General features: G+C 35.6%; 1 protein-coding gene across 10 annotated transcripts in view; it reads right to left on the minus strand.

Annotated features, from left to right (window-relative positions):
- The window catches only part of RBFOX1 (RNA binding fox-1 homolog 1), a 1,303,251-nt gene that overhangs the window by 39,353 nt on the left and 1,237,734 nt on the right, over nt 1-26,164 (minus strand). For 7 of the 10 annotated variants that reach the window (XM_086472917.1, XM_086472925.1, XM_086472918.1 and 4 more), the window contains 2 exons: nt 24,958-25,038; nt 8,914-9,046 (listed from right to left, as the gene is read on the minus strand). In XM_086472917.1, the coding sequence (XP_086329043.1) occupies nt 8,914-9,046; nt 24,958-25,038 (214 nt within the window). The remainder of the gene's footprint in view (nt 1-8,913; nt 9,047-24,957; nt 25,039-26,164) is intronic. The other 3 variants (XM_086472922.1, XM_086472924.1, XM_086472927.1) reach the window with 1 other exon arrangement.

Below are 26,164 nucleotides of genomic sequence, written 5' to 3' on the forward strand. Positions count from 1 at the left end.
AAGGACGTCAGGGTTCTGAGCTCCCCTGCAGTTTTGGCTGGATACATTACTACTTATCTGAAAAAATGTAGTATTATTATATTGCTGTTAACAGTTTACCCAGAGACTGCTGCATTTCCGCTAAGATAAATTGTCAGTGTAAATAGTTCAAATTTTAGATTCTAAACCTTTCAGGATAAATGACACAGCATGACAAAGATAGTTTAAATGATTACACTAAATAAAACTGGAACCACACAACAGTGGCCTACCAATTACAGACATTACGTAAGTCCCCCAGTTTTACATTTGGCAGTTCTGCAACTTAAAATGGGTATTTCCAACATCAGAATCAAGAGCTAAATATGAGAGCACACAATACGTTTTTTGCAACAACACTTTCAATTTAGGAATACTATTATCTAGGAATAATAGCTACTACCAAGTTGCTAGCCTAAGCTGTTTTGCAATTCCAAGAATTTTCATGTCAGAAATATAACTGATCTATTGAGGTCAATGACCAAAACCCACAGGGCTGAGCTGCTATGTCTCTTAAGTCAGAATCACTTGAGAAACTCATAAATATACATACATACATGCACACAAACCACACTGATAAAACCACATTGATGATAAAAGTTTGCTATGGAATAATAATGTGTGAAAACTCAGCTCCACTTAAATCAGAGTGTCTGCCATTCGCTTCAGTAAAGTCAGACCTTTACTCATGTATTTTTCTATTCATTATGTCTGCAGAGCAAAAGATGCCAAACCTGGTCTACATTGGTAGCTTGCAAAGAGCTTGCTACCTTCATTTTGGTTTTGATATTCTGATTATTTTAAAACTTTACATGTTTTTCTTTTACCTGTTTGCATGTAAGAAATAAAACATTCCGCATGACTGTGAGGTAGAAGTACAAAAGTGTGAACAACATGGAAGGAGTCTGATGAGATGATAAACAAATGATACAAAGTTTACTGAAGATGGAGGCCTCACAGCCACATGAGTGGTGCTGGGAGGAGGTGGAGGAGCTCGGAAGGAAGGAGCGAAGTTGAGCCTGGGAAGAAGGGGCAGGGAGCAGGGGAAGCTTTTAGGTTCTGTCTTTGTTCTAATCATCCAACTTCATTTTAATAGGCAATAAATAAAATTAATTTTCAAGTCATGTCTGGTTTGCCCATGGTCATAGAATCATAGAATGGGTTGGGTTGGAAGCGACATCAAAGATCATCTGATTCCAACCCCCATCCCACTAGACCAGGTTGCTCAAGGCTTCATCCAACCTGGTCTTGAACACTGCCAGGATGGAGCGCCGGTAAGCAATCTCCCTGTCTTTATGTCAATGCTAGAGCTTTTTCAGCTTATTTTCTCCCCATGCACCCTTGAGGAGGTGGAATGAGAGTCAGTGGGTAAGGGTCTGGCAGCCAGCTGAGGTCCGCCCACCACAGTACATAAAAACATACTACTTTCAGTTATTATCGAACATTGCTATTCAGAAAATAACGCTTTCGAGAGAACAAGTGTCAGAAAGGGGAACTTTTTTCTTTCTCCTCCTGGTGATCCGTGGACATACAGTGAAGATGTCACAAGATGAATCGGGGCTGATACATTCTGAATTCCCAAACGGAGCTGACTGGAATCTTGGACAGGTTACTTTGTTCACCTAAGCCTTCCTTTTACATATAACGCTCAGCCATGTACAGACAGAACCTGATTTTGAATTCCAAATATCCAACTAGTTGATAAATATTATGCTGAAGGAAGTACCCAACACTAAAATGAGACATGAATGCATGACACTGTCATTAAACATGGTTAGTACTAAGATGAAGTGACAGAATCAGGCAAATGAGTAAAACACTCTCAAGCAGGACAACATGCACTACGAAAAGATAGATGATTTTATCTTATTTCCTCCAAATGGTCTTGTAGTATGATAGTGATGTTAAACAGAAAACCTTCTGCTTCTTTTGAAGTTTGAAGAAAAGTAATTCTTCACACTTCCATAGATTTTTCAGATAATATTTTCTCTATTCACTGTCCTTGTCATTTGTTGACTCCTGTGACTGCATCTTACCAGTGGAGTCAAATGTATTTTCTAGTAAGATCCTTCATCAGAAGGACAAAGTCTAAACCACCAAGAGCTGTGTTTTCCTCTTCTGCTTTTTTTTCCTTCAGTATATAATTTTCCAAAAGGTAATTTCCTTGGCTTATCATCTCCTTTTCTCTCTCTGAAGCTGTAGGCAGAAAACAGATAAGTCTCAAGCATGGGAAAAGCCTAAATGCATCACACAAGGACCCATCTCACCACAGCTCCTTTACACTTTATGTTCAAAAAATTGTCTCATCAGACAGATAAATCTCGAGTTCCTTGTAAACCAACACAAGGTCTGGAAATAGCCACTGAAATCTGAATTACTTCACCCAGGAATGGATGATATGCTAATGTGCTACTTGGAGGCATTAAAATAAGAACAACAAATTTGGGGGATTTATTCAGTCGAATTTTATGATTTTATTGTGCAAAGGAAAACTCAGAGAAGAGAGAAATATCAATTTAATAGGAAAATGTGCATCTAAATAATATCATATGTGGCAACCAATTCCTGAAATTATTTTTCTATAAATATGAAACTGTTTTCTCACCAACTATTACACATCTGCTTTGCATGCTTTAGCCGCTTTATTTTAGACTCTGTCTTACAATCATTTTTTGTAACTATATTAAGATAAACTCTTTACTAGTTTACATTCCACCTTTCTAATATCCTGGGAGAACTACAGCTGTCTTCATTATCATTTTTCTGTCCTCATCTTTCAAAAGGATTGGGTTGAATAATATATCAATGACACAAGACAGTTCTTGACTGCACAAACCTTAGTTTAGTAACTTCATAGCAGCTGAGTATACATGGCCCTCAGCCATACACACAATCTGCACAAGTTAACATAAATAAGCCAAGGCAGATTAAGTGCATGGAGTGATTGACTCAGTGTAACAAACGGGCATCACAATCACGATTTCATTCATTGCAATGGGAGTCATGGTTATACTTTGCTATTTCCCCTCCATCACAACTAAGAGAATCCACCTGAGGAACAAACGTTCTCTGTTTTCTGATTGCTGGTAGGGTGGCCTTCACTGTCCTACACATGTTTTGCAGTTTTTGGTCTCGGAAATCACTTTTTATATGAAACCTTAACAAAACAAATAGTAGAAGGGATGCAACTACAACCTTATTTAAAATAAATCAAAGATTGAGAATTAAAGTAACACCTTTTGCTGCTGTAAATATAGAACTGAAACTCTTGTATGAGGCTGTTTCAATTTTTTAGAATGTTCTCTAATTCCAGGTTCTTGTCTTTCCAGTTTCAACATTTTTCTGCCATGAACAAGTTATATTATCTGCTTTGGAAAATTAATTGAGGGCATTACTGCAGAGAACAAAGCTGGAAGACATAAATCACTATGCACTGGCAAAACACATTTTTTGTGTTCTGACAATTGCACATATATACAAAGCGCTTCCAATGTAAGAGGAAGTTTTTGTGAGCCCAAAGAAATGTATTGGAAAAAACCCATAACCAACGTAGTAGATGTATTATCTCACATTAATTATCCTTCTTCCTTAAATTCAGAATAAGTTGTTGGAAAATAATGCTTCTTTTTCATTTTACATCAGTTAGAATGTAGCACTTCAAAACAACTATTTTAACAAAGGGGAACAGTTTTTGAATAGTCTCTGTTACTTCTCCTCCACCCTCCCCAACTTCACAATTTTATCTAGGGTTGGGGTTTTTTTTTTTTATTCTTTTCAAAGAGAACAAAGCATATTGCTATCCCCTGTTTTCCCAGGAAAGACACCAGAAGTAGAGACACAGACTGAAAGCTAATTCTCTGTTAGCTTCATCAGAACTGGAAGGAGTGGAGGGGAATGTAAAGACAAAGTCATCACACACTAAACTCGTGAAGAATTTGAGACAACTGGTTCTGGAATAGAAGGGCTTCTCATTGGTTTTACTAATACTGCTTATCTACCACTAATATCTGCTGTACTACCAGACGTACAGTGACACTGGCTCTTCTTGACAGCAGTATAAAGATGGAGCATCATATTCATAATGTTTTACTATTTGGTGAATGATTTTCAAGAATGCTGAGGTACTAGCTGCTGCAGAGTTCAAAAGCAATTCCAGGTAGCAAAATCAGATCACCTGCTTTCAGTAGTTTGCCAAAGAGAACAATAACTGCTGCTTCTTTCTTTTGGCAATGTAGGTACTGCCAACTGCATCCAAAATCTGTCATAAGAGTACCATTACTATTAGATTCTGCTTTATTAGGCCATTTCTTACATTATCAGTAAGCATTTTGTCAATGAAATAGATAATCCTAGAAAGATGCAGGTCAAGCCAAGACACTTTTTTACATCACTTTTTTTTTTTTTTTTTTTTAACTATAATTTTAATTTAAAAATTCTTTTGTACATCTAGGACCCAGGGAGCAGCCTCCAAGAAAGGTTAAAGAAGCAGTAAACTCAAATCCTCCCACATGGAAGCTGTCCCAAGAAAGAAGGTACGAAAGAAATTTAGTCAGCTTAAAATAGTAACTGCTTTGCTCCTCAACCAAGTCACCAATCTTACTATGAAGTTCCCAGAGTGTGCCCTCGATAGCTCATAGCCCCCAACTACATCCTCCCATACTGACAGGCTCTGATCTCTGTGCACCTCTCATGCCAAACACAACACAACCATCTCTTGCTTCTCTTCCTCCTGTAGCATAGTGTTGAAGCTGAGCTCTCCATGAAATGTAGATCACCAAACTCTTTAAATTTTGGTGTTCAGTTTTCTCACAGAAATGAAGCTTTATTCCCTCATTTCAGTTTCAGTAGGTTTCTATGGTAAATCAATGAATTATACCTACAGAGTTACAAGTAAGCTGTATGTTGTAGTATTTCAAGGCACTAGAAATGATGCCACAGATGCTGAAAATGAAGTCTTTTCCATGAGCTACTAAACAAGACACTATCTCAAGGGATTAGTGAAATGCCTCACTCGCAACTAAAGGATCCATTCATTATTTATGTAGTGCTAGATATCTCATGAACAATGATTTCATATTTAAATGACACATTTTAAAGCATGTGTGCTGTTCCTTGATTTATAAGAAAACAATGGCCTTAAATATGGCTGTAATCAACAATTTTCGTCCACCCTAGCAAAGTGTGCCGTATTACTGTGTAACAGTGACCGAACAGCAGAAAAGAGCTTTCCATATGAATCACACTAACTTCTTTTGACTAATGACCACAAGATCTAGATTTCCTTCCAGCCTGGGACTTGTTGCCATTTCTCTAACTTTGTTGCTAAACAGTTTCTAAGAAAAGGTCACAGTCGGAATCAAACAGTGAACAAGAACAACTACAGATTCAAGGGAGAGTGAATAGAAAGAGGTTTTGCTACAGAGCAGGGAATCCTGAGACAGTACTGCTGAGATGAACTCTAGTAAGCAGTACAGACTAGTCTAAGAAACACATTCTTAGGTTTACAGTTGATTTCCAAATTTAAAGCAAAATGATTCAAGTTTCAGTTCAAAGACTTTGTAATATAAACAAGTAAGTGTGAGGAGGATTATTTCAGATCAAGTATTATATTTTATTTCAGTAATAAGCTTTCTAAGCTTAATGAAATAAAAGAAAGGGAAAAAGGTAATTTCAAAAACTTCAGCTTTATATTTTTTTTTATGTGCATTCTTTTTTAAAAAGAAAATGAATATTTTTCTAACTAAACATTGTTGGAATTTAATGTAAATTTATAATTAAAATTATATCTGTCATTATAGAAAATAAATGTGGTTTAGGGGGTTTTTAATGATTTAAAATATTTTAGTATGAAACTGTTTGCTTGGCTCTAAGGCTGGACTCTTTCCTTGAGTGAAAAATGAGAAATTGCTAAATGAATTGTAAAATGGCATTCAAAACTTTTTCCATTTTTCTTATGAACAAATGATATTCCAAGTTGTTTGCTTCCTTCTGCAAGTTGATTTATTCTCTGTGATCTCTTTATTATCTCTGTAATTTTCTTTGACTCCTACTCCCATTGTGACCAAAAAAGACGTTCTTATAATTTATTTTCATTGATTAAGGATTTTTTCTGATGAAAATTCCTTTTTGCTTCTTTGATAGGTCAGAGTACATAATGGGTGAGCACAGAACAAAGCACTGCAGAGATATTCCAAATTGTACTATGGTATTGGTGAAGTTACTAGCACAAGATCTAATACATTGGGACAAAGAAATTATTTCAGAATAAAGGTTTATTAATCCAACTGTGGATCAGTGCAAGAGAAGTATGTATTATTTCTGCACTGACTCATGAATTACAAAAGTTGGAAATTTGTTTTGTGCATCAGAAGTCGGTGCCCTCTTATAAAGCATAGGTGTATGCACAAAATTAAACCTGACTAATATCTGAACTAAGACCGATCTAAATTAAGACAAAGCTTACTAAATCAAAACTGTTGCAGAGTCAAATCGTGTTAGAAAACATACTGACCGGCACGGCGAGCCCTAGATTACCAAGGGTTCATCTCAGACAGCTGCAAGTCATTAGAACAATGAGAAGATGTGACTTCTTTGTAATGCAATGCATGGCTCCCTCTGAAGTGAGCTTTAAGGACAGGTCATGAAGGTAATAGGTGAAGATCTGCCCACCCTAAACTGTCAAACCATCCTGCAGAAGAATGTAAGAGTGCTGAGCTGACCTCTTGGAACCCAGTTTTGAAACACTGCTGAAACAGACTGCAGCGCAAAACTTTGGTGTCAACTTACAACAGGAGTTCACAACACTTACACATCTAACTTACTACCTAAAGATGCTGAAAGTAAGCATTACAATTACATGAAAATATATATGTATTACACTTGGCAATTTAATTCTTCCTGCTGAGTCACTGTACTAACTAAAACTATAAAAAATTCTATAACACACACAAAGCACACACAGGTGGCCCCTTAAATTCAAGCAAATTTACATACTGGTCTGAAAGCATTTACTCATTTTGCAAATATTAAGAAAAAAGTATTGCCGAATTCAAAAACTGTATCACACATAGCTGCTATATATTTTCTTATATAACTTTATGACTTGGTATTAAACCAAGGTATTATGTTTGTGACAACATGAAACTGGTAATAACTCACGTTGTTATCTTGCTACATATTGCACTCTATCTTCAAATATAAGAATTTCTTTTTAAACTAGTAGAGATGGAAAGAGTCCACTTTCTTTACATGCAGTATCCATTTCGTAGCTGAGACATTCAGATTGAAATCAGCTCTTGTACGTCATTCCGAACTTGTTCCCATCATTGCCATGTACAAATACCTGGACTAACTCAAAATGAGAGCCTGGGTAACAGTAGGATAACTTTGATGGAATGCCATACTTGTCCAAAGGTAACTCAGGCAATCTCCAAAAATCATGGTGTCTTCCTCCAGCAGTGGTAATACTGTTCTGCTTATTAAATTAATATTATTTTACTTATTAAACAACATAAAACACTTAAAAAAATACACTTTTACAAAATAATCTGATTCTTTGCATTAATTTTTATATTCATTTTCAGAGCATCTTATTTCTCTGAGGTGATAACTGCCCAATATGAAGGAATGGTGAAATATCTTAAATGTCCCTGAAAATTCAGCTCAATGGCTGACTGATGAGATGAGCAAACTTATCTAGTCAAAGACATGCCTTTTGGCTTAATAGAAGAAAGCCTTCATGAGAAACCGAGGGAACTAGGGAAGGGCACCCATCTTCTACTGTAACGAAATAGGACGACAGGGTCTTGTGCTGCACGCTGCCTTACAAGGGGTAACCACGGTGAGAGCAGACGAGCTGCTGAACAGGATCTTAGTGAGGGCAGAGAGATAGAGAGATCACCTGCACTCACAGACTCTGCAAACCCTTCCTGACCCTTTCTTAGGAAGATATGGTTGCTCTACAGGGACGTAGTGGCGTATCCACTTCAAATTTTTATGACAAAATACTATTCTGGTCTGGGATCTGCTAAGTTTTCTGATTTTTCAAACCTTCCCAATTTCTTAATAGCTGAAAATCCTTTTGACAATGTTAGGGCTTTTAAATATCATACGCAGCATAGAAAACCTTTCTGTATCAGCATTTACAGAGCTACAGGACCATTTGTTTCTTCCTTCTTCCACTCAAAAATATACCTAAAATAAACCACCTTCTGAAATAACAGAAGATTATTTAGCTTCTAGAAATCACTACTATGAATTTCTCTCCTTTGATCCTTAGTTTACTACTTGGTTTTATTAAATGTCAGTCACTGACAGTGAAATCTTGAGGTATTATTTAAGCAAATGTACTGAAAAACACATGATCCTGGGAGAAGCACCCTAGATTCCTGTTGTGGTAAAGATGTCAACTGGAAGAACTAAAAAAACTGTAATAATATAAATAAAAAAAAAAGAAAAGAAAAGAAAAACAAACAAACAAACCCCACACAACAACAAAAAAATACCACTAAGCCTTCAGGTCGAAAGACAACTTTCAGTGGCTGATTTGAAGAAAAATAAGTTAACTTGATCCAACCTCCTTAATAACCAGATGTTTGCAATCATCAAAAATAGATCTTTAGCTGAAACAATTTCTCTGTTCCAAAGGATTCAGTTTCTAAGAGCATTTACATAACAATATGTGACATCTGAAATGCTTAAGGCCACCAACCATGGCAGTACAAATTACAGTCATTTTTCAATACTCTGTGCAAGGTGCACCACTTCGAGCACTGGGATTGGTTGCATGCTGCGTTGGTTTCTGCGGTGAGACATGATCAGCATGCACCACAGTCACAAACAGTTTGTAGCCTTTGGAGATTCATGCTAATAGGTAAAAGAGGCTGATCTCCTTACCCGCCGTAGGCTGGAATTGGAGGGGGGGGAGCTGCTGCACGAAACGTATTGTACACCGTGCGACCTCGGCCTCTTAGATGTGCACCTCTGTAAGCAGCAGCTGCAGTTGCAGCAGGGTAGGGAAATCCTGGCACTGTGAAGAAGAAAAGAGGAACCAATGTAAAATATTCAGACTAACCTAGTGTTTTAAAACAAGGGTAACGCAGCAGCATGTTTGTGCTTATATTAAAGCTTGCCTGTAACTGGATGAGGGAGTCGCCAAACAAGTAAACTATTAGCCTTTTAACCAGAAGCCTTATAATTTTACACAAAATCTCTGCAGGCAAACAGGAGACAGCAAACGGGGAATTTAGATGCCAGTATCATTGGTGGCTCTGACTCTCTTAGAAGCCAGTATTTTAGCCAACACTGCTACCAGGAGCCTCTTGAGGTCCAAGACACCCCGTTCAGGCTCTAACTTACAATGCCAGAGACATTTCCATCACATTATTGGATCTGTCTTCAAAAGTCAGCCCTGCTTTGAGTGCAGGTGAGAAATTAGACCAGGTGACCTCCAATGATCTAAATTATCCAGTGATTTTAGCAGCAGAGCTTTATTTTTGTTCAAAAGTTGATTATTAACTGGGTCTTAATTGTATACCAAGGGCAAAAATGACACAGATTTTGGGGGTGTAGCTTGTTCACAACAGTACCCATTATTCCTTCAAACACAAGAGTTGCATAGTTTGGAAATAGGTATCTGAATCCAGAAAATTCAGACCAAATAGAAACAATTTAGACATATAACAAAATAATTAACTCAACCATTTTTATATTGTCATTGCAACTAACTGTAAACATTAATTATCATTCCATGTGAGACTTAAAATATTTTAATCAGAAATAGAACAGTAACACAGTACTACTTAGAGGGGTTTTTTCTGTAAAATGTCTGTAAAATTTCTTTCCTCATAAACTTTTTAATTGAAAAATAATAAGAAAACCCCTTCCACTTTACTTTCTCTGCCAGTTTTTTTAACCAATGCTTCATTAATTAATTTCTCCTTTGTACATATATTGCTGTCCAACATTAGAACAGGTATTTTTTTAATGAATTCATCAGTGAGACAAGAGAAAATCAAATCCAGCTATGTTGGCACTCAGGTTACTTCAGTTGTGCTTCACTGTGTTGAATTTATTTCAGTATGTAAAAAAATTATATAAGAAATAAGTATTGCTTAGCAAAGCCCTAATAGGAATCAAGAAAGTGGAAGTAATGATGTATAAACTAGTAAGTTTTTCAAGTCTGAAATACGAATTTATTTCAATCCACATTTGTCTTTCATCTGTTTTAGCATTAAATTTTAAAAGAAGCCTTGAATTTGAAAAATATGTACGATATTGCCAGCTGAACATATGAAGGAAAATACTGTGATTATGGTGACATCTCCATTATTGCCTTACTACTGTAACTTTTGGGCTTTGCTAGGTCCTTCTCACTGAAAAAAAGGTTATACAGTAATTCTGCACAGATTTACATGGCTGATACAACATAAGACAAGCTTATGGCAACACAAATAATTAAAACAGTCTTAAAAAAGTGCAAATACCATTATTTTTATTCCTCTTTCTGTAAGAAGAATGTGTGTCAAAATCAGAATGACGAACTTGCAGAACTCAGTATACTGTTGATAACTTTGCAATCAACTGCATTTAAGGAGCCTTAAAGAAATAGAGTCATGGAGAGAATTTTTTGGGAGAAAACTGAACATATAGATCATACACTTGAAATTTGGATGCTGTAAGTACTTTTGCATAGGCAACAACATTGAATATTGAACAGTATAATGCAGTAGTGCTAGAATCATGACCTACTGCTCAAACCACGTAACTTTTGTCCTTTTCCTTTCCAAGTAAACAATCTTGCATACAAATTAGTACTATGTGCATATGAAGATGTAAACGATAATTTTCAGTGGACTGAAGATATAAGCAAAGATTATAGCAAAAAGATCTACAGACTGCCCTGTAGCTCCTCTGACAGAGTAGACTGTCTCCCCATACTAACAGCTAAATAAAAGGACAAATGCTTTAACAAAATTTCATAGCTGGAAGTTAGCAATACATGAGAAAAACATGAGGGACAGACATCATGGTGTCACTGTTCACTTCTGCCCCTTAGAGAATGTATTTGTGAGTGCCACATGCTGGAGACTTCCTATCCTGGCTTTAATTAGGTGATGGATATAACATATATTTTAAATGGTCACTTATCGTGACTATAATCATGTCTGTTACTTCTGCAACAGAAACAATTACGTGGACTAATACTCTTCAGCACAGAAAGGAGGTGAGTATTGGAGCTATGACAAAGCTCCACAAACGTGAATAATTGAGAAAATATGGGGAAAAAAGTGGCTCTTCACACAACCTCTAATTAAGCCGCTACAGAACTTTTTGCCACTGGGTGTTACGGATGTTAAAAGTTTAAAAATGTATAGGATTGAAAAGGATAAACAAACAGTTTCCCTGCAGAGAAACAGTATAAACACCTCTGATGTACAAAAACACTCCAAATTGTAGAAAGCTAACAGATTGTTCAAAGAACAATATACCTACACACTTGTAACGTCTCTTTAGGCATCTTTGTTATTATAAGAGTAATATTTAGCTGCAGTCTGCCTGCATTAGAAAAATTACTTCTTTCCACCTAGTAGACGGTAATTTCTAGAAGTAAGTTTATCCAACAATTTGTGAGTTAATTTGTGCCTTTTTTTAAAATCATGCAAATAAATTAATAAAAAGAAACAAACCCAACAAAACACTGCTGCGAAAAGTCTGCTTAAGCAAAAGGGGAAAAATGGACTTGAGAGTCTGGCCAGGAAGAATTGCTATCCGAAATGGTGTCTATCTTAAATGACAAACCTGAAGGTTGGTATTCTGTAGTTAGCTTTAAAAAACTGTAGTCTTTAGGGACACTCTTAAACTGCCAAGATTAAGAGACATTTCTCTGATGTAAAAGCCACTGAGAGAAAATTAATGATGTCTGACAAACTTTGAGCCATCTGGACAACTTCTTCACTTACATGTGCATCTAGTTCTCTACATATTGACAGAAAACACACTTTCACAAGAAAAACAGAAGCAGTGGTAAAGAAAACCAAGACAATTCAAAGAAGTCTAAGCTCAAGCAACGTAAGGTATCTAAGAATGTTGTAGGCTTGCAATACATGGTCTGGAGCCTCCTGCTCTAGGATCTGTTTCAGCAATTAATTCTTTGTAAGTAACACCTACGTTTGGCAACATTTAAAGCACTTGTCTTCTTTCAGCGAAACACTCAGGGTCTTAGACAATCTTTCTGCTGTAAAATGTACTGTTGAAAATTAACTCGCCAATTCCCCCAAACAGTCACACATCTTATACATGTGTGTGAAGAATGGACCTATCTCTTGATTTTCAGAAGAAATGAGCAAATATAGGTCTTAATAAAACCAATTAGTTGTGCAGATGTTGTGTGGGAGACACTGAGGATACACCTCTGTGAAAGCATGAATTTCTAATCTGGTTATTGATCATTTTTTTTTCCTTTGAATTGTACCATTCAATCCAGCATTCACATAGACATACTAAAATATATCTTTTGCAATAATTGGGCATTTATCCTAAATACTCATTATTCTTCACAGTGGCTACACCTTTGAAAGAATTACAAGGGCCACTAACCTTAAATCTTTGACAGTGAATGGTTCTCTACAAATAAATGTCACTGGAAAAGCAGAGTGCCTCTATCAATGAATGAGTAAAAAAGAAAAAAAAAATTTCAAAAATACTATTACATTTTTACGAGAAAGAAGGCTTTCTCTTATGAAAGAGGAGAAAAAGCTAGAAGATAGAGATAGCAGGAAGAGTCATTTAGCCCATAAGTGTTTCCCAAATGCAGAATCTGTAACGGAGGCTCAGCATTCATGGGAAATGCTAAGACAGGACAGTGATTTCTACCATTTTCAAAGGATCTGCAACACAAAGGATGTGTTAGAATGAAAAGCCTGAAATAATGTAATTGTTTTGCTATGCTTGCCTTGCATTGTCTCCTTAATAAAATCATGAAGCATAAAATGTCTAGAGTAAAGCAAAACTCTTAAAAAAGTTTGTAGAAACAATTACTAGAAGGTAGAGCAGTGATTTGGAGTTCTGTCAGGAAGAGAATAAGACATGATGGAAAGTAAGCGTGGGAAATATGGAAATGAGAGTGGCATTGCAAGGTCTGATGATCAAGTGAGGTCTAAGAGTAGGGTTTATATGTAACAGTATTATATCCATCCCAAAAAATTGATTTTGGTCAGTCTGAAAATCAGAGTATCTGAAAACATGCCTTCTATTTCCACGTAGGAATATTAAAGATTAAGATTAGAGGTAAAATAATCAACAAGATCATGTCACCCATGATTTGAGTTCAGAAGGGGAAAAAAAAAAAAAAAGATTACTTCAGCCCCGGTGCGAAATCAGATGGTTAGGAATATGTAATAACCACTGAATTTATTTTGCTACGAACTTTTTAATATCCTCACCCCAAAATAACCAGCAGAAGTGGCACTATTAGAACACAACTGAAGAATGGACTTCATAAAAACAATTTTATGAAAAGGGCTCTCGCGTCAGGAAGCATTAAGTGCTATTAACCAGCCCCAAAAGTAATGAATACTAGCCAGGAGGGGTAAAGATTTTAATGACTTACAGTTTGTAGGTCAACCTTCCTTGGTGCCTCAGTGCCAAACTGCTGAAACTCAGTCAGTGAAAGTGCTATTATAATGGGATTGAAAACGTGTTTGACTCTCAGCAGGGAAGCATCTGAGTCCACTTCTACTTCTAAGTGAAAGTACCTTGAATTTATCAAACTCATTTGATGATTGCAATTTTGATCTATGATAGGGAAAACGCAGGTTTCTCCAACAAGGTGATGATATGAAGTTAAAAAAAAAAAAAGACTTTTCTAAGGACTATATATAATCAAATATCAAGCCAAAGAAACAATTCACATTCTCATCTGATAGCCCCATCACTTCTGTAGTTATTCAAATATGAATGAGACTACAATGGCAACAACAAAAAATCAGTTCCTCAGTGGAATTGCAATTTTACTTTTTCAAGTTGAAAAAGAAGAGTGAAAACAATATGCTGCGGAAGTGCTAGGCTTTGCTTAATATAATTATCCAAAAGCATACAAATCATCTTGTACTAGAGCCTAAATAAAAACTTTTTAGGAACATTAAGTTGGCAAAATTCCTTCTTTAAACTTATTTGTTCTATTTTTATACTTAAGAGGTTAAATTTTTTTTAGAAATGTATTTTTACAATTAATACTGTCCAATAAGTTCTCTCTTCTGGATATGCTTTGTAAATATAGAAACACTGTCTCTTTCATCAAACTTCAGTTTATATCTCAAACATGAAATCTGGTCAGCAAATTGCAACATTTAAGCAAATAAAAAGACCTTTGGAATTAACATATTAATAAATCAGTAAAATTTAGGTAACTAATGATTTTATATAGAAAACAAATATGAGCATGAGGAAAAGAAAAGGAACATAATCTTTGTGTTAATAGATGAAATTTAATCAAATCTTAATTCCTCCCAAAAGATGCAATAATAAACATTGTTTTTATTAATTTTTTATTAAATGAACATGACAGGTAGGTGCACTTTCTAGGCACCATATCTCAACGTATGCCTTGGAAAACAAAGACTGAAGGAACAAGGACAACGTTTGAGCTCCCAAAAGGTAGAATATAACCTGGTAAAAAATACTTAAGGGCTAGACACTGTATTAAAGTTTTAAAGCTATGGGATAGATGGAAGAGTAGCAGATGCAAAAAACAACAGGGGGCAGATTTTGATCAAAGCCATAAAAATATACAGCCATTTTAATGGGCAATTATTCTTTGCATTTGCGCTGTGGTTTGAATTTGTATGAGAGTGCCATATGCCTCAAGATAGGTGTGCCATCAAAATGGATGAATGGATCTACCTCTTACCACTCCTAATCCCTCAGTCTTTGCGCAAACTAGCAAGTTATCTGCCATCAAGATTTTTCAAATGTTTTATGGTCAAGAATCTTAATGCTACATCATGTTTGAATCAGTTTATAGATAATTTACTGCAACATAGATTAACTGATAGAAAGGTAGGGAGACACATTTACATTATGCCCATAGTTCAGGAGGATCCCTGTTGAGGAAACACTTCAGAAGTGGTGGACAATAAATTAAAAACAAAGAGATATAATGGGTTACATGCTGAGAAAGACTAAGCAGAAAAATCTATACGATATTACCTGATATTTCAGGAAGAGAATCAGGAGTTTTTAGCAATTTATGCTGTGTAGTGAATTTTTATTTCACCGTAACAGTAACAAGTAGTATTACTTGACATTCTTTAAAGGAATTACAAAGACTGTGTTAAAGAGGATGTGTGCAGATCTCTGCATTTAAATACACAGTCCAAAGTACAGTGCAAGTAAAATTTAAGCTCTGTCACTATAGATTTTAAGATAAAGAGGCTTTTAAATGATATATTTATATGGATTCTTAAAATTTCAAGGTAAAAATTCTTTAGAAAGTTCATAGTGTTTAAAAATAGCAAGCTGATATTAGGTTTTTTCACCTGTCACTTTTGTGACATGATTATCCCTGGGATCTAGTTGTGAATTAACTAAATTCAAAGGACATTTGACCTATTTGTCAAATATGGTCACAACTGGTCACTTTATATCTTTCATTCACCATCTATTTATTTTTTGAAACACATACTTAAAATTAGTAGCTCAATGATTTCCTTACTGTTGTACAAAAATATATGTTGGTATTAAACCCTGTTGTTTAGGAATATATAAATCTGTTTTGGACAAACTGTTACTTATAGGACATTCTCATTTGAAATGCATTGAAAAGGAAAACAAAAATCTCTAATTAATGTACAAGTCTAATCACCATTCTCCACATGGAAGAGTAATTTTTCACTGTTCATTTGCTCAGTGTAATCTCAAAACTGACATAACAGAAAAGCAATGGCCTATAAATCTGCTCTCATTTGTTTCTTTAATATTCATATTCCATTGAACTACAGCTGCTTGTTGCTGCAGTCTATTACAACATGCAAAACTGTCGATAAAAATATTATGAAAGGCAAGATGTGTTTCTTCATGGCTCTGCGTGCCATTTATTTTGAAAAAAATAACAATAAAAGACTCATGGATTGTCCCTTAGTTTGCTGCACGCTGGGCGATTAGTGATTAATTACCTTGCTGCAAATTGCCATGGCACAAGGAAATTGACACAGCTCTGATTAATTAACTTTTTATGTGAGACAGTTACTTACAAAACACTGCACACTGTAATTGAATCCCTTTACACAAGACTACTGCATTAAGTTTCCAGTCAAAACCAAATTAGCACCAAATTTTGCATAAATTCGGTGAAACTTTTCATAATAAGGTATACCCTGAATGATTAATATATTATTTCTAGAAAGATGACGGACAGGTGCTTTAAGACACTGTTTTCAACTGTTTCATCCTCAGACATACAAAAAATAAGATTTGTTACCTTTTTCCACTCCAAACCACCAACATAATCAAATGCGCTCAAAAAACATACATAAAATATTTCAGTAAAAAGCAACCTCCTATTTAACATACTTATTCTTATGTTAATTGTAGGAAGATACTTAACTGCTCCAACAAAACCTTTCATTTGGTTATCTTTAGCTTAAATTCACTTCCAAATCAAACTGCTCTACTATTTCAACAATGACTTGCATATACTGAATTCACACTTAGTTTTCTTTATAATTATTTTTAGCATATATGGAATTATTCTTTTTTCCCTGCCCTCTTTTGTTTCATCTTCTCTAATATATCAATAAACAAACCACCATTGGTTTCTAAGTATACTGATACCAGTCTATGCCAGGAATTTATAACCTTCAGAGCAAAATCTCGATGCTAAAACCTGGAAACTGTCTTATCTTTTTGTCTGAACTTTTTCACTGTCAGGATGACTGAGCACTGGCACAGGTACCCAGAGAGGCTCTGAAGTCTCCATCCTTGGACATGCTCCTGGGCAGCCTGCTCAAGGTTATACGGCTTGAGCCGGGCAGAGGAGGGGGACAAGGTGACCTGCAGAGGTTCCTTCCAACCTCAGCCAGTCTGAGATTCAGTCATTTGGTGATTCTGTGATTATCAGAAATTCCCATGTATCTCATCCTTCTTTTACTGGACTGTATATGCAGCCACCTGAATCCTTCAGACATCAAGGGATTTCTCTTAACATGCAGCAGAAAACGGAGGATGTGGAGGGACTAAAAAGAACAGGTAAGATGATTGAGAATTTTTGTGTGAAGCTATGTAATTACACCGATCTACAACTCTGAAGAAACAAATACTATAATTGGTGGTCAAATTACTTATGCGGTACTTAATAACAAAATAAGAGTACTGCATAGTCGATGTTACAAAGAATACAAGTAGTTGCTGTACAAAGAATAGTTGACTTCTCACAAAAGAAATGACTAACACAGAAAAAGCTTAGTAGGTAAAAGCAGACAACAAAGCAACTAGGCCATAAAGGAAAAGAAACAGTAGAGATCAGATAAGCCACATCTGATCCCAAACTAAAGAACCATCTTTAAATATAGATGATCAAACTAATCAATAACTTGTCTTGTGTTCCTGGTTGTTGGACATCTACAAGTGCCGAGCAAATAGAAAAATTCCCCTGTGTCTGGCTAACACCCTTTCCAGATAAAAGTAAAAAGGGCATGGTTGTGGAAAGCTAGATGAAGAGTAGCAGCACTATAAAGATATGACAAAATGTAGCGATTTGAACGTTTAGGAAAGCCAATTATGTGGTGACAACAAGTTCTGTCTGGATGATGCAAGGATTACTAAAACTCAATATGATTATTAAACTGTAAAAAAGAACATTGTCAGAACATTGTTGGTTCGGGAACAATTTAGGCAGGAAGTGACTAAGGAAAAAACCAGCTATTAACCTAATCTTAGAAAAAGTTATCAAAACAAAGAATTGCACCTGCAGAGTCATATAGATATTAAAAATGTTAATTCCTCTAAAGTACACTTAGTATTTGCAAAATTTAAGTTGAAGAATTTTGCTGTATACAACATAGTTGCAAGAGCCATGATTTAATAACAACCATCACACAATGTAAGAAAGACTGACACTAGATTAAGTCTTTATTTGCAACCAAATCTTACAGGCTAAGCTGAAAACCACAAAATTAACAACTTTACATCTCACAGACAGAATCATTTGAGATGTATGGTCAACTGTGTGTGCCTGCCTACTAAAAATGAGTAACACAGCATCTAGAATGTGAAGCTAAGGAAACCTCAGAAGCCTACATCTAGGACTCTACACAAAGGATCTCATGTACAAAAACATCATAGATCATGACGCAAAAAAAATGCTCACTATTTAGCTGCATACTGAGAGGAATAAGTCCAAACAATCCTATTGTCCTAACTCACTGGTTAGTCACGAGTACTGCCAGCGGCCAAGTGCCATGTCTCCATTAACAGGAAAGCACTGAGTTAAGACATAGGAGATGTCTAACTGTCCTTGGTCAAACATCATTTTTATTATTTGAACTAATGGATAAATATATTCTCTACAATTTACTATTAAAAATGTTACGCAGACCTTTCCAGTCATCTCCCACTACCCAGGTGTAGGATGGTGCATAAGTTAGAAAGGTCAGTGGCACATAATTCAGGATATGACTGTCTTTGTAAAACTCTCAAGTGTGCTAGTTCAGACACACCGCACCATCCCTAAACAGATTAAAAGAAGAACGAGTATAAACAGCAAGGAACTTGAAAACAGATTTGCAGGAGTGAAATGAAACCCGTATTTACAAAGTCTGGACAACTACAATACATATCACTGATGACTTATCAGTCACTGTTTAAAATACTGATAGAAGGTAAAAGGACAGTTATCCTGAAAATAGTTACAGATGTAACTGTATATAGTGATATATAGTGATATATAGTGATAGAGAACACAAAAAATGCTGTAATAAGGAATTCGGTCAGTGCTACCCAAACAAAACCTGGAATGTCTTCACTGAAACAAAAACCATGAAAATAGTTTCATACAGCATTTTTTAGAAAGTTTACTAATATTCCTAGGCCAAGTAACCTACTTCTAAGCAAGGATATTGACATATTGAATAGACAGGCTTTACTTAACTTTCATTTCTGTAGCACAATGAGTCCTCAAATGGACTAAATCCTTCTATTGGATGGGGTATTTTACACTTAGTACTTATGATTTTCCTTATTTATTCCACGCATATCAACAAAGTCCTGAACTATCTTCCACCTATGAATCCAAGCAACATACCCATAGAAAAAAAATTCCTTTTAGAAACAGTATATGTGTTTGTCATACATAAGTGTTGATAAACTGTTATAGAGAACATCTATAAAAAGCAAAATTCCTACATCATGTAATTAATACTTTAAACTTCTGCTATAGGTTTTCCTTCTCTCCTGGCATGTGATTTGTGACTTTGGACCAGCAAGATTATTAGGATAATTGAGGAATATTTCTAATCCCTGCTCTGAAGAGGGAAAGTGTTTTCCTGATTTACTTTAAAAGAACTGAAGCATTAAAAATATTTCTTGTCAAAAATATTACAGGACCAAAGGTTTCTGGGGAATTTTCTGAAAGAACTGCCTTCCCACCTTTCAAAAACATCTCATCTTTGGCTTGTTGTTTTCTGGTTGCTCATAAGCTAAAATCCCAGTGCAACATAGTTTATTGTTTTAATATCTGTCTGACGCAAAGCAAAAGTATTCTCTGGTGAGTGCTTATCTGTCATATGTACTTCTGTGAAAGGAATATCAAGACAAATAAGATGTTCTAGGGCATATCATGGGATTATGAATTTGGCATTGACTGAATTCTGTTTAAAAATAGTTGAAATGATAAATACAAAAACTATCTACACTGATATTTTGAAGATGGGAACATGAAGAGCATTGGGTTTTAAATATTTTAGTTATGAAGGGTTTATACTATTTTAGTATGAATAGAGAATAAACACTCAAGCCCATATGGGACAAACAAAATGAGAGGAAAAAAATATTCATAACTGAAACAGTTAAAACAGTAAAATTCTATTCTAATGATACAATGGAGTGTGAACTTGCTTTGTATTAATTAAACTCAATGTAATGGCATTTTCTATATTGAAATGAATAACCAGTGATCTGGAAATTCATTTAGACCATTAGGTTAATTACAGAAACTGATGGAAGTTTTATCAGACAATTACAATTAAAGAACACTAACAATGTGGGACAGATTTATAAGCATTTGTACCACCTCAATCATTTTTACTGAATTCTACCACCACTTCTTACAAAATTGTAATCAATGTATCAATTAAAAAATGGGCCATCAACTTCATTTGGACTTGAGTATGATAAAATAAAAAAAACCCTGATGTCTGAATTTTCATATTTTTTCTTCTTTTAATTCTATCACTTCCCCGCAATATGAAAGATTTATTTAATTTTAATAAAAAATGAAAATTTATGGAAAAAGAGCATGTATATTTTGGAGCCGATGAGCATGCTTACTGAAGATGAAACAACTCTAAGAAAAAGTAAGCCAAAATTGACATCAGTTTAAAATCTACTCATTCAGTCAAGGCAAAACTCTCTTCTATGGGCATGCAAAACATTTGGGAAATACAGGCACTCATCTGCGCAAGATTCTGACCAAAGGCATGTAGCAATTTACTATTTTACCATATATGCTAGCTATTCAGTCCAGTGACCTGTCCCTTTAATATTTCCTCAGATTACTAGTAGTTACATTACTTGGGGCTAAAATAAAGACTAAAAGTTACAAAGCTCTGATTTAGCAAGTGAAAAATATTTAGCTGCCTTTGAACTTTCATTACAATCTGTCATCTCTCCCATTGCTTTCCATGGGACCTGGGTATGCCCAACTGTACATGTTTGAAAAATGGGATGCACAGCTTTAGGCTGGCTTCCTCACCACACCGGACAGTGCTCAGTGAGCCCAAGAATGTCCATTAGCTATTCCAGAGCACAAAACAGTTTTCTACTGGCTGGTGCATCTCCTTTTCCATTCCCTGCTGCGAAAGGACAGGGGGGTTATTAAGAAAATGGAGGCAGAGTCTTCACAGGCAGACACTGGGAAGACAAGAGACAACAAACATAACTTGAAAGAAGAGAGATTTCCGCTGTTAGGACATTCGAGCATTGGAACAGATGACCCAGGAAGGCTGTGCAGTCTCCATCCTTAAAGGTGCGCTGGTGCGACCTGGTCTTTCCAACGTGAATTTTTCTATGATTCTATGACTTCACGTCCTCCTTCTTTCCCTTGTTTTGGCTCTCATTAAGTTCTATTTCATTCACATTTTCAGGCACTTCTATGTTACAGAAAAATGGGGAAAATAGGCACTAAACAGTTTTTAAAAGTCCCTGCATAAATTCAGATTCATACTTTTGCCTTTTTAAACCATACATACCCAGCTCTATTACTGTCCTTTGTAGAACAGTGATACAGATATTCAGTGTCAGAATTTTTTTCTTCTTTTGAATCTTCCTTTTCTCCAGCAGGGTCTTAATATTCTCATGGATCCTAGTCTTGAGTGGCTTCAATTTGGAAAAGTTCCAAAATTTTTCTTGATACATTTCTTATTTAACAGTAGATACATAATTCTTCAGGATTTTAAAATTTCCTGTGGAAGCAACTAGTCTAAAGAAGTGGGGGCAAAAAGAGACTGTCAGTTACATGCAGCCAAACTGTTTGATTTACTGTTTCAGTGAGGTATCATGGGCCTCCAAGGGAGCTTCCAGCGAATGCTTGCTTACTCGCTGGGACTTGGTGTATGCTAATCTTTACTTTCTGGATATATCTCCTTCCAATACCTGTCTACACTCTTCATTAGGATAACGATGAAGGATTTAACTGAATTTAGTTGTATTAGTCCTGTCCTCAAGATGTCAATAACATGGGAATCTACAGCAGCCAAGATGAGACCATGAGCTTCCTTATTTTGGTTATCTCAACAAGGCAAAGAATCTGTCCCACCAAGGGGTGGGAACATATTTGCATGCTGAAACTAAGATTTCTACATAACAAATTATCTATTCCCAAAATAGATGTGCAAAAACTGATCCAGGTCCCATCTTCTGCTTCAGCATAAGAGAACAGATGAGGCATGAGAGACTATTGCTACTGATTTGTTCCACTGCTTGCAGAAGAAACAGCTCATTTCTTTCTGTATTATGCGAAGGGCCTGAAGTGATGGAAGGAAGCAGAGCCATGTTTCCATCTCCTGACATATTCAGAGGTGTAACTAATCACTGTACTGGGAAATTTACAATGTGATACATAAAATATATCCTGAGGAAATCAAATATAAGAAGGGAAAGAGTAGCTCCAAGAAATGCACTCTTCTTTCTGGCTAGCCAAAAAAAAATCGGGTAAAATGTTCAAAGTCATCAGAGACTACTAGTGACCAATACAATGAAAAGTCCAAAAGTTACATGAGAAACAAAGCCAAATTAAGTAAAATGTTTTACAGCCATATTTCAGTCCTTCACTCCTTATAGAATATAACTTGTAAGCAGAAGATGAACAGTCAAGTTCAAGACAACATTTCTACATATGGGGACTATCCTCTTGCAAATATCTGAAAAATTCCTAAATGCCATTAGCATTTATTGATTTCCAAACCTCTCAGATGGCTTTAAAAATCTCAGCTGACTCTTTCCCTTCTGTTAAAACAATTACAAATTTAAAACCTCTTAATTCTTACATTGTAAGCTGTTCTAAAATATTACACAGTTACAATACCGGCAGTAACAGAATAAATGATTAACAAATTATTCAAAGATGAAGGCTGCAATATTGTTGTCTACATGGAATGATAATAGTAAAAGTATTAGTCTCCTAGACGTTAATGTTGAGTTATCAGTTATCATTTCAATATTACAAATGTGCATGAAAAAATCTAGATCTTTAAAATAATGAAAGAAAATGAGACAAAACTCAAGCTTCATTCCTATTCACTTCTTAGTAGAATTTTCTATAGAACTATTTTACATCTTTATTAGAAGTTTTGTAATAAGGAGAACTAAAAAAACCCCACAATTACAATCATTAGTAATTGTAGTACTTTTGTACTGTGGGGGAAACTACATTTTGGCAATATGAAATACTATACACAATAAAAGAAAAATCCTGACTTGCAGACACAGATTCAACAAAAGTGTAATAATTTCTACTGCAAAGGCTACTAGCAATCTCTGTTATGAAACTGTGTATTAAACATTGCCCAGTGGGAGGCAGATAGGCAAAGTCTGTTTACTTATGTATTTGGCATAATTGAAAACAAACAGGTGTCTGTTAGGATATCATTATTCAAGGAGCACCACTGCAAAATAAGCTTTTTCAAAGGGATTGACTCATGAGACATAATGGAAACTGTGAAGTATAGAGCTTAGCTAGCTATACAATATCTATCGAGGGATTTAATAATAGTGGAAATACCGTACAATGTAAACAGCAACCGCAGAAATAAATTTCCTAGGACAGAACTCAGTGAGATAATAGGAGCAACAGGGTAAACTTAAGAAAGGCTTTATTCAGAGTAATTTCCAGAAAATGAAAAACAAACACTGCCCCCTCTTCTTCAAATGAAGCTCCCTAACAGTGAGATGAATGAAATGTTTGGATAATTTTCTAGGAAAAGAATTTCAGTCAAAGACTGATACTTCAGTCAAAAAGGAGTAGTGCACTAAAAATGTACAAAAGGGAACACTGATTTAAACAGTAGGTATTTCATCTCTGTGTTACTACAGAGACTAAAAAAACCTGCTGCTTGGGAAACATGAAGTATCACAAAATATTCTTGGAGCATCTGGAAGCAAATGCAGATTTAACCGATAATTTCATCTCCAATTTAAAACACTTCATATATTTTGCTAGTTCACTATGTATTTGTATAGACTCCAGATCTGACAGGAGATCACATATTTATACTGTAAGAGCAGCAGATCTAGGGGTGATATTCATAGCATTTAGCATAAAAGAGTTACATGACTGTAGAGATGATCACTATGAAACCCTTTTGTCCTTATTCTTGGCTTTAATTAATAAAGAAATTAATTATTTTAGTAGTCTAGATAAGCTTAAAAAAGTAGAATTGCATATTAGATTGAATACAATCTTCATAAAGAGCATATCCAATAATGTTGTTAAATCAGACAATGTAAAATATTTTCTTTACAGAGGACTGCTAAGATCACATAACAAATGCTGCTGTTCACCCTAATTCAGCAAGCTGCAATTATGACTATTTCATTCAGCTAGAGGCTTCTTATCTGACTGGATTTCAGAATGGGCATCAGAGGTACCACCAATACAATCTAAAACACTCTCAGAAGAATCGATTCCACTTCTGCTTCAGAATTTTAGAGGACACATTTGTACTCCAAAGTTTTGTACAGAAAAATGGCTGATGGCAACATCTATCATTTCAGCTTGTCTTTGCTATTTTTATTAGGGCAGCCTTTTATAATTCAAAATACCCACTGGCACACAGTTTTTTTCCTTTTGTAAAAAAGACTTCATTGTTTATTCAATCACAGTTGTGACCAGGACAGAAAAAGAAACACGACTTCATCTTCTACACAAAATGCAGAGTGTGCAACAGTACCAGATTTCAAAAAATTTCACTGTTACTGTAGAACTTTTGACCATTTCTTTAGAACATTGCAACACAGGTCACTTTTTTTTTTAAATAAAATATACTTTGAGGATAAAGAGGCAACTAAAAACACTGAATTATCTGTTGACATTACTTACATACGTTTATAAATACCACATTTACCTTAACAAGAACTATTGGGAAATTTTACATTTTTAGGGGACTTAATTCACATTAATGTGCTTTTGTCACAAAACAAAACAAAAAAAGAGCCATAACACTAGCTTACTTGTGGATGTGTATACTAGTGAACTGGGGGCACTGTACACGGGAGATCCCTCCTGGTTTGCCTGGCACAGCAGCACCCTGCCTACAAGAAAGAGAGAGAGAGTGGTATCTGGTTTTGGATCACTTGAACTAAACCTCAATTTTTATCTCAAAACAGAAATAAAGTCATAACCGGAGCAGCGCAGTGAAGCAGGGGCACTTTTTGTCCTTTGACTTCAAAGCAGAAAAAGCCCAAACAAACACGTACAGCTTTACATTTGAAAAGGCATAACACAGACACCCCCCAAAACACAAGCACCCCTTTAACAGCCAGGGAAGCTGGTGCTCGGCGAGCCTTGGCAGCGCACACCAGTCCTCGCCCAGCGTCTCGCTCTCCCTCTCTGCCCTGTGTCTCTGCAACAGAAGCCGCCCAGGTAGCTCTGCTGCTGACGGACCACTCAGCCCACCCACACTGCCCAGCCGCTGACTTCTCCTCGCCCTGACTCTGGCTGAGACGAGAGGCTACTCAAGCACACACAGCAGATAAACCAGACCGCAAAGCTCCCAGACGCAGATGTTAGGCCACGTGTCATCTCAGTTATATTGCTTAAATTAACACTGGTGCAAGTGACTACCAATACATATGAGGATTTCAGTATTTTTTGCTCAGATGAGAAATATATAAAAATAATATACTTTCCAGTATATAAGCTGGATTCAGGATCAAGAACAAGACCAAGTAAAAAAAAAATAAACTTTTTTTTTAAGGAAAAAAAAAAAGGAAAAGTAATAACCAAATCAATTTAAAACAACACTTTTGCAATGCTGATTTTGAACAAATCACACAAGTTAAGGCTTATTTCCCGGGGGTTTTTTTGAATGAACTTAAATAAAATGCCTTACTATGTCAAAAACATTCTTAAAATCGTAATTTAGCAGTCTTAGCTGAATACAGATCAAACATTGATTAGAGGTAGAAGCAACTGTAGTTTCACATGAGGAAAATAACTTCTGCACTTCTGAAATACGCCACCAGGAAGAGTAGGATGTGACACATCTGGTTTTGCAGATATATGTGTATATATATGTACATGCACACACAAAAATATATATACATACACTGACATATTTCAAGCTGTCAGGATTTGTGAAACCAGCAACTTCAAAAATATTAAATTTACATGAAGATTTGTGAGACTTTAGAAGTTGTGCATTGACTTATAAGCAAC

Source organism: Leptosomus discolor, chromosome 14 (genome assembly GCF_034619465.1).
Source record: "Leptosomus discolor isolate bLepDis1 chromosome 14, bLepDis1.hap2, whole genome shotgun sequence".
NCBI lineage: Eukaryota > Metazoa > Chordata > Aves > Leptosomiformes > Leptosomidae > Leptosomus > Leptosomus discolor.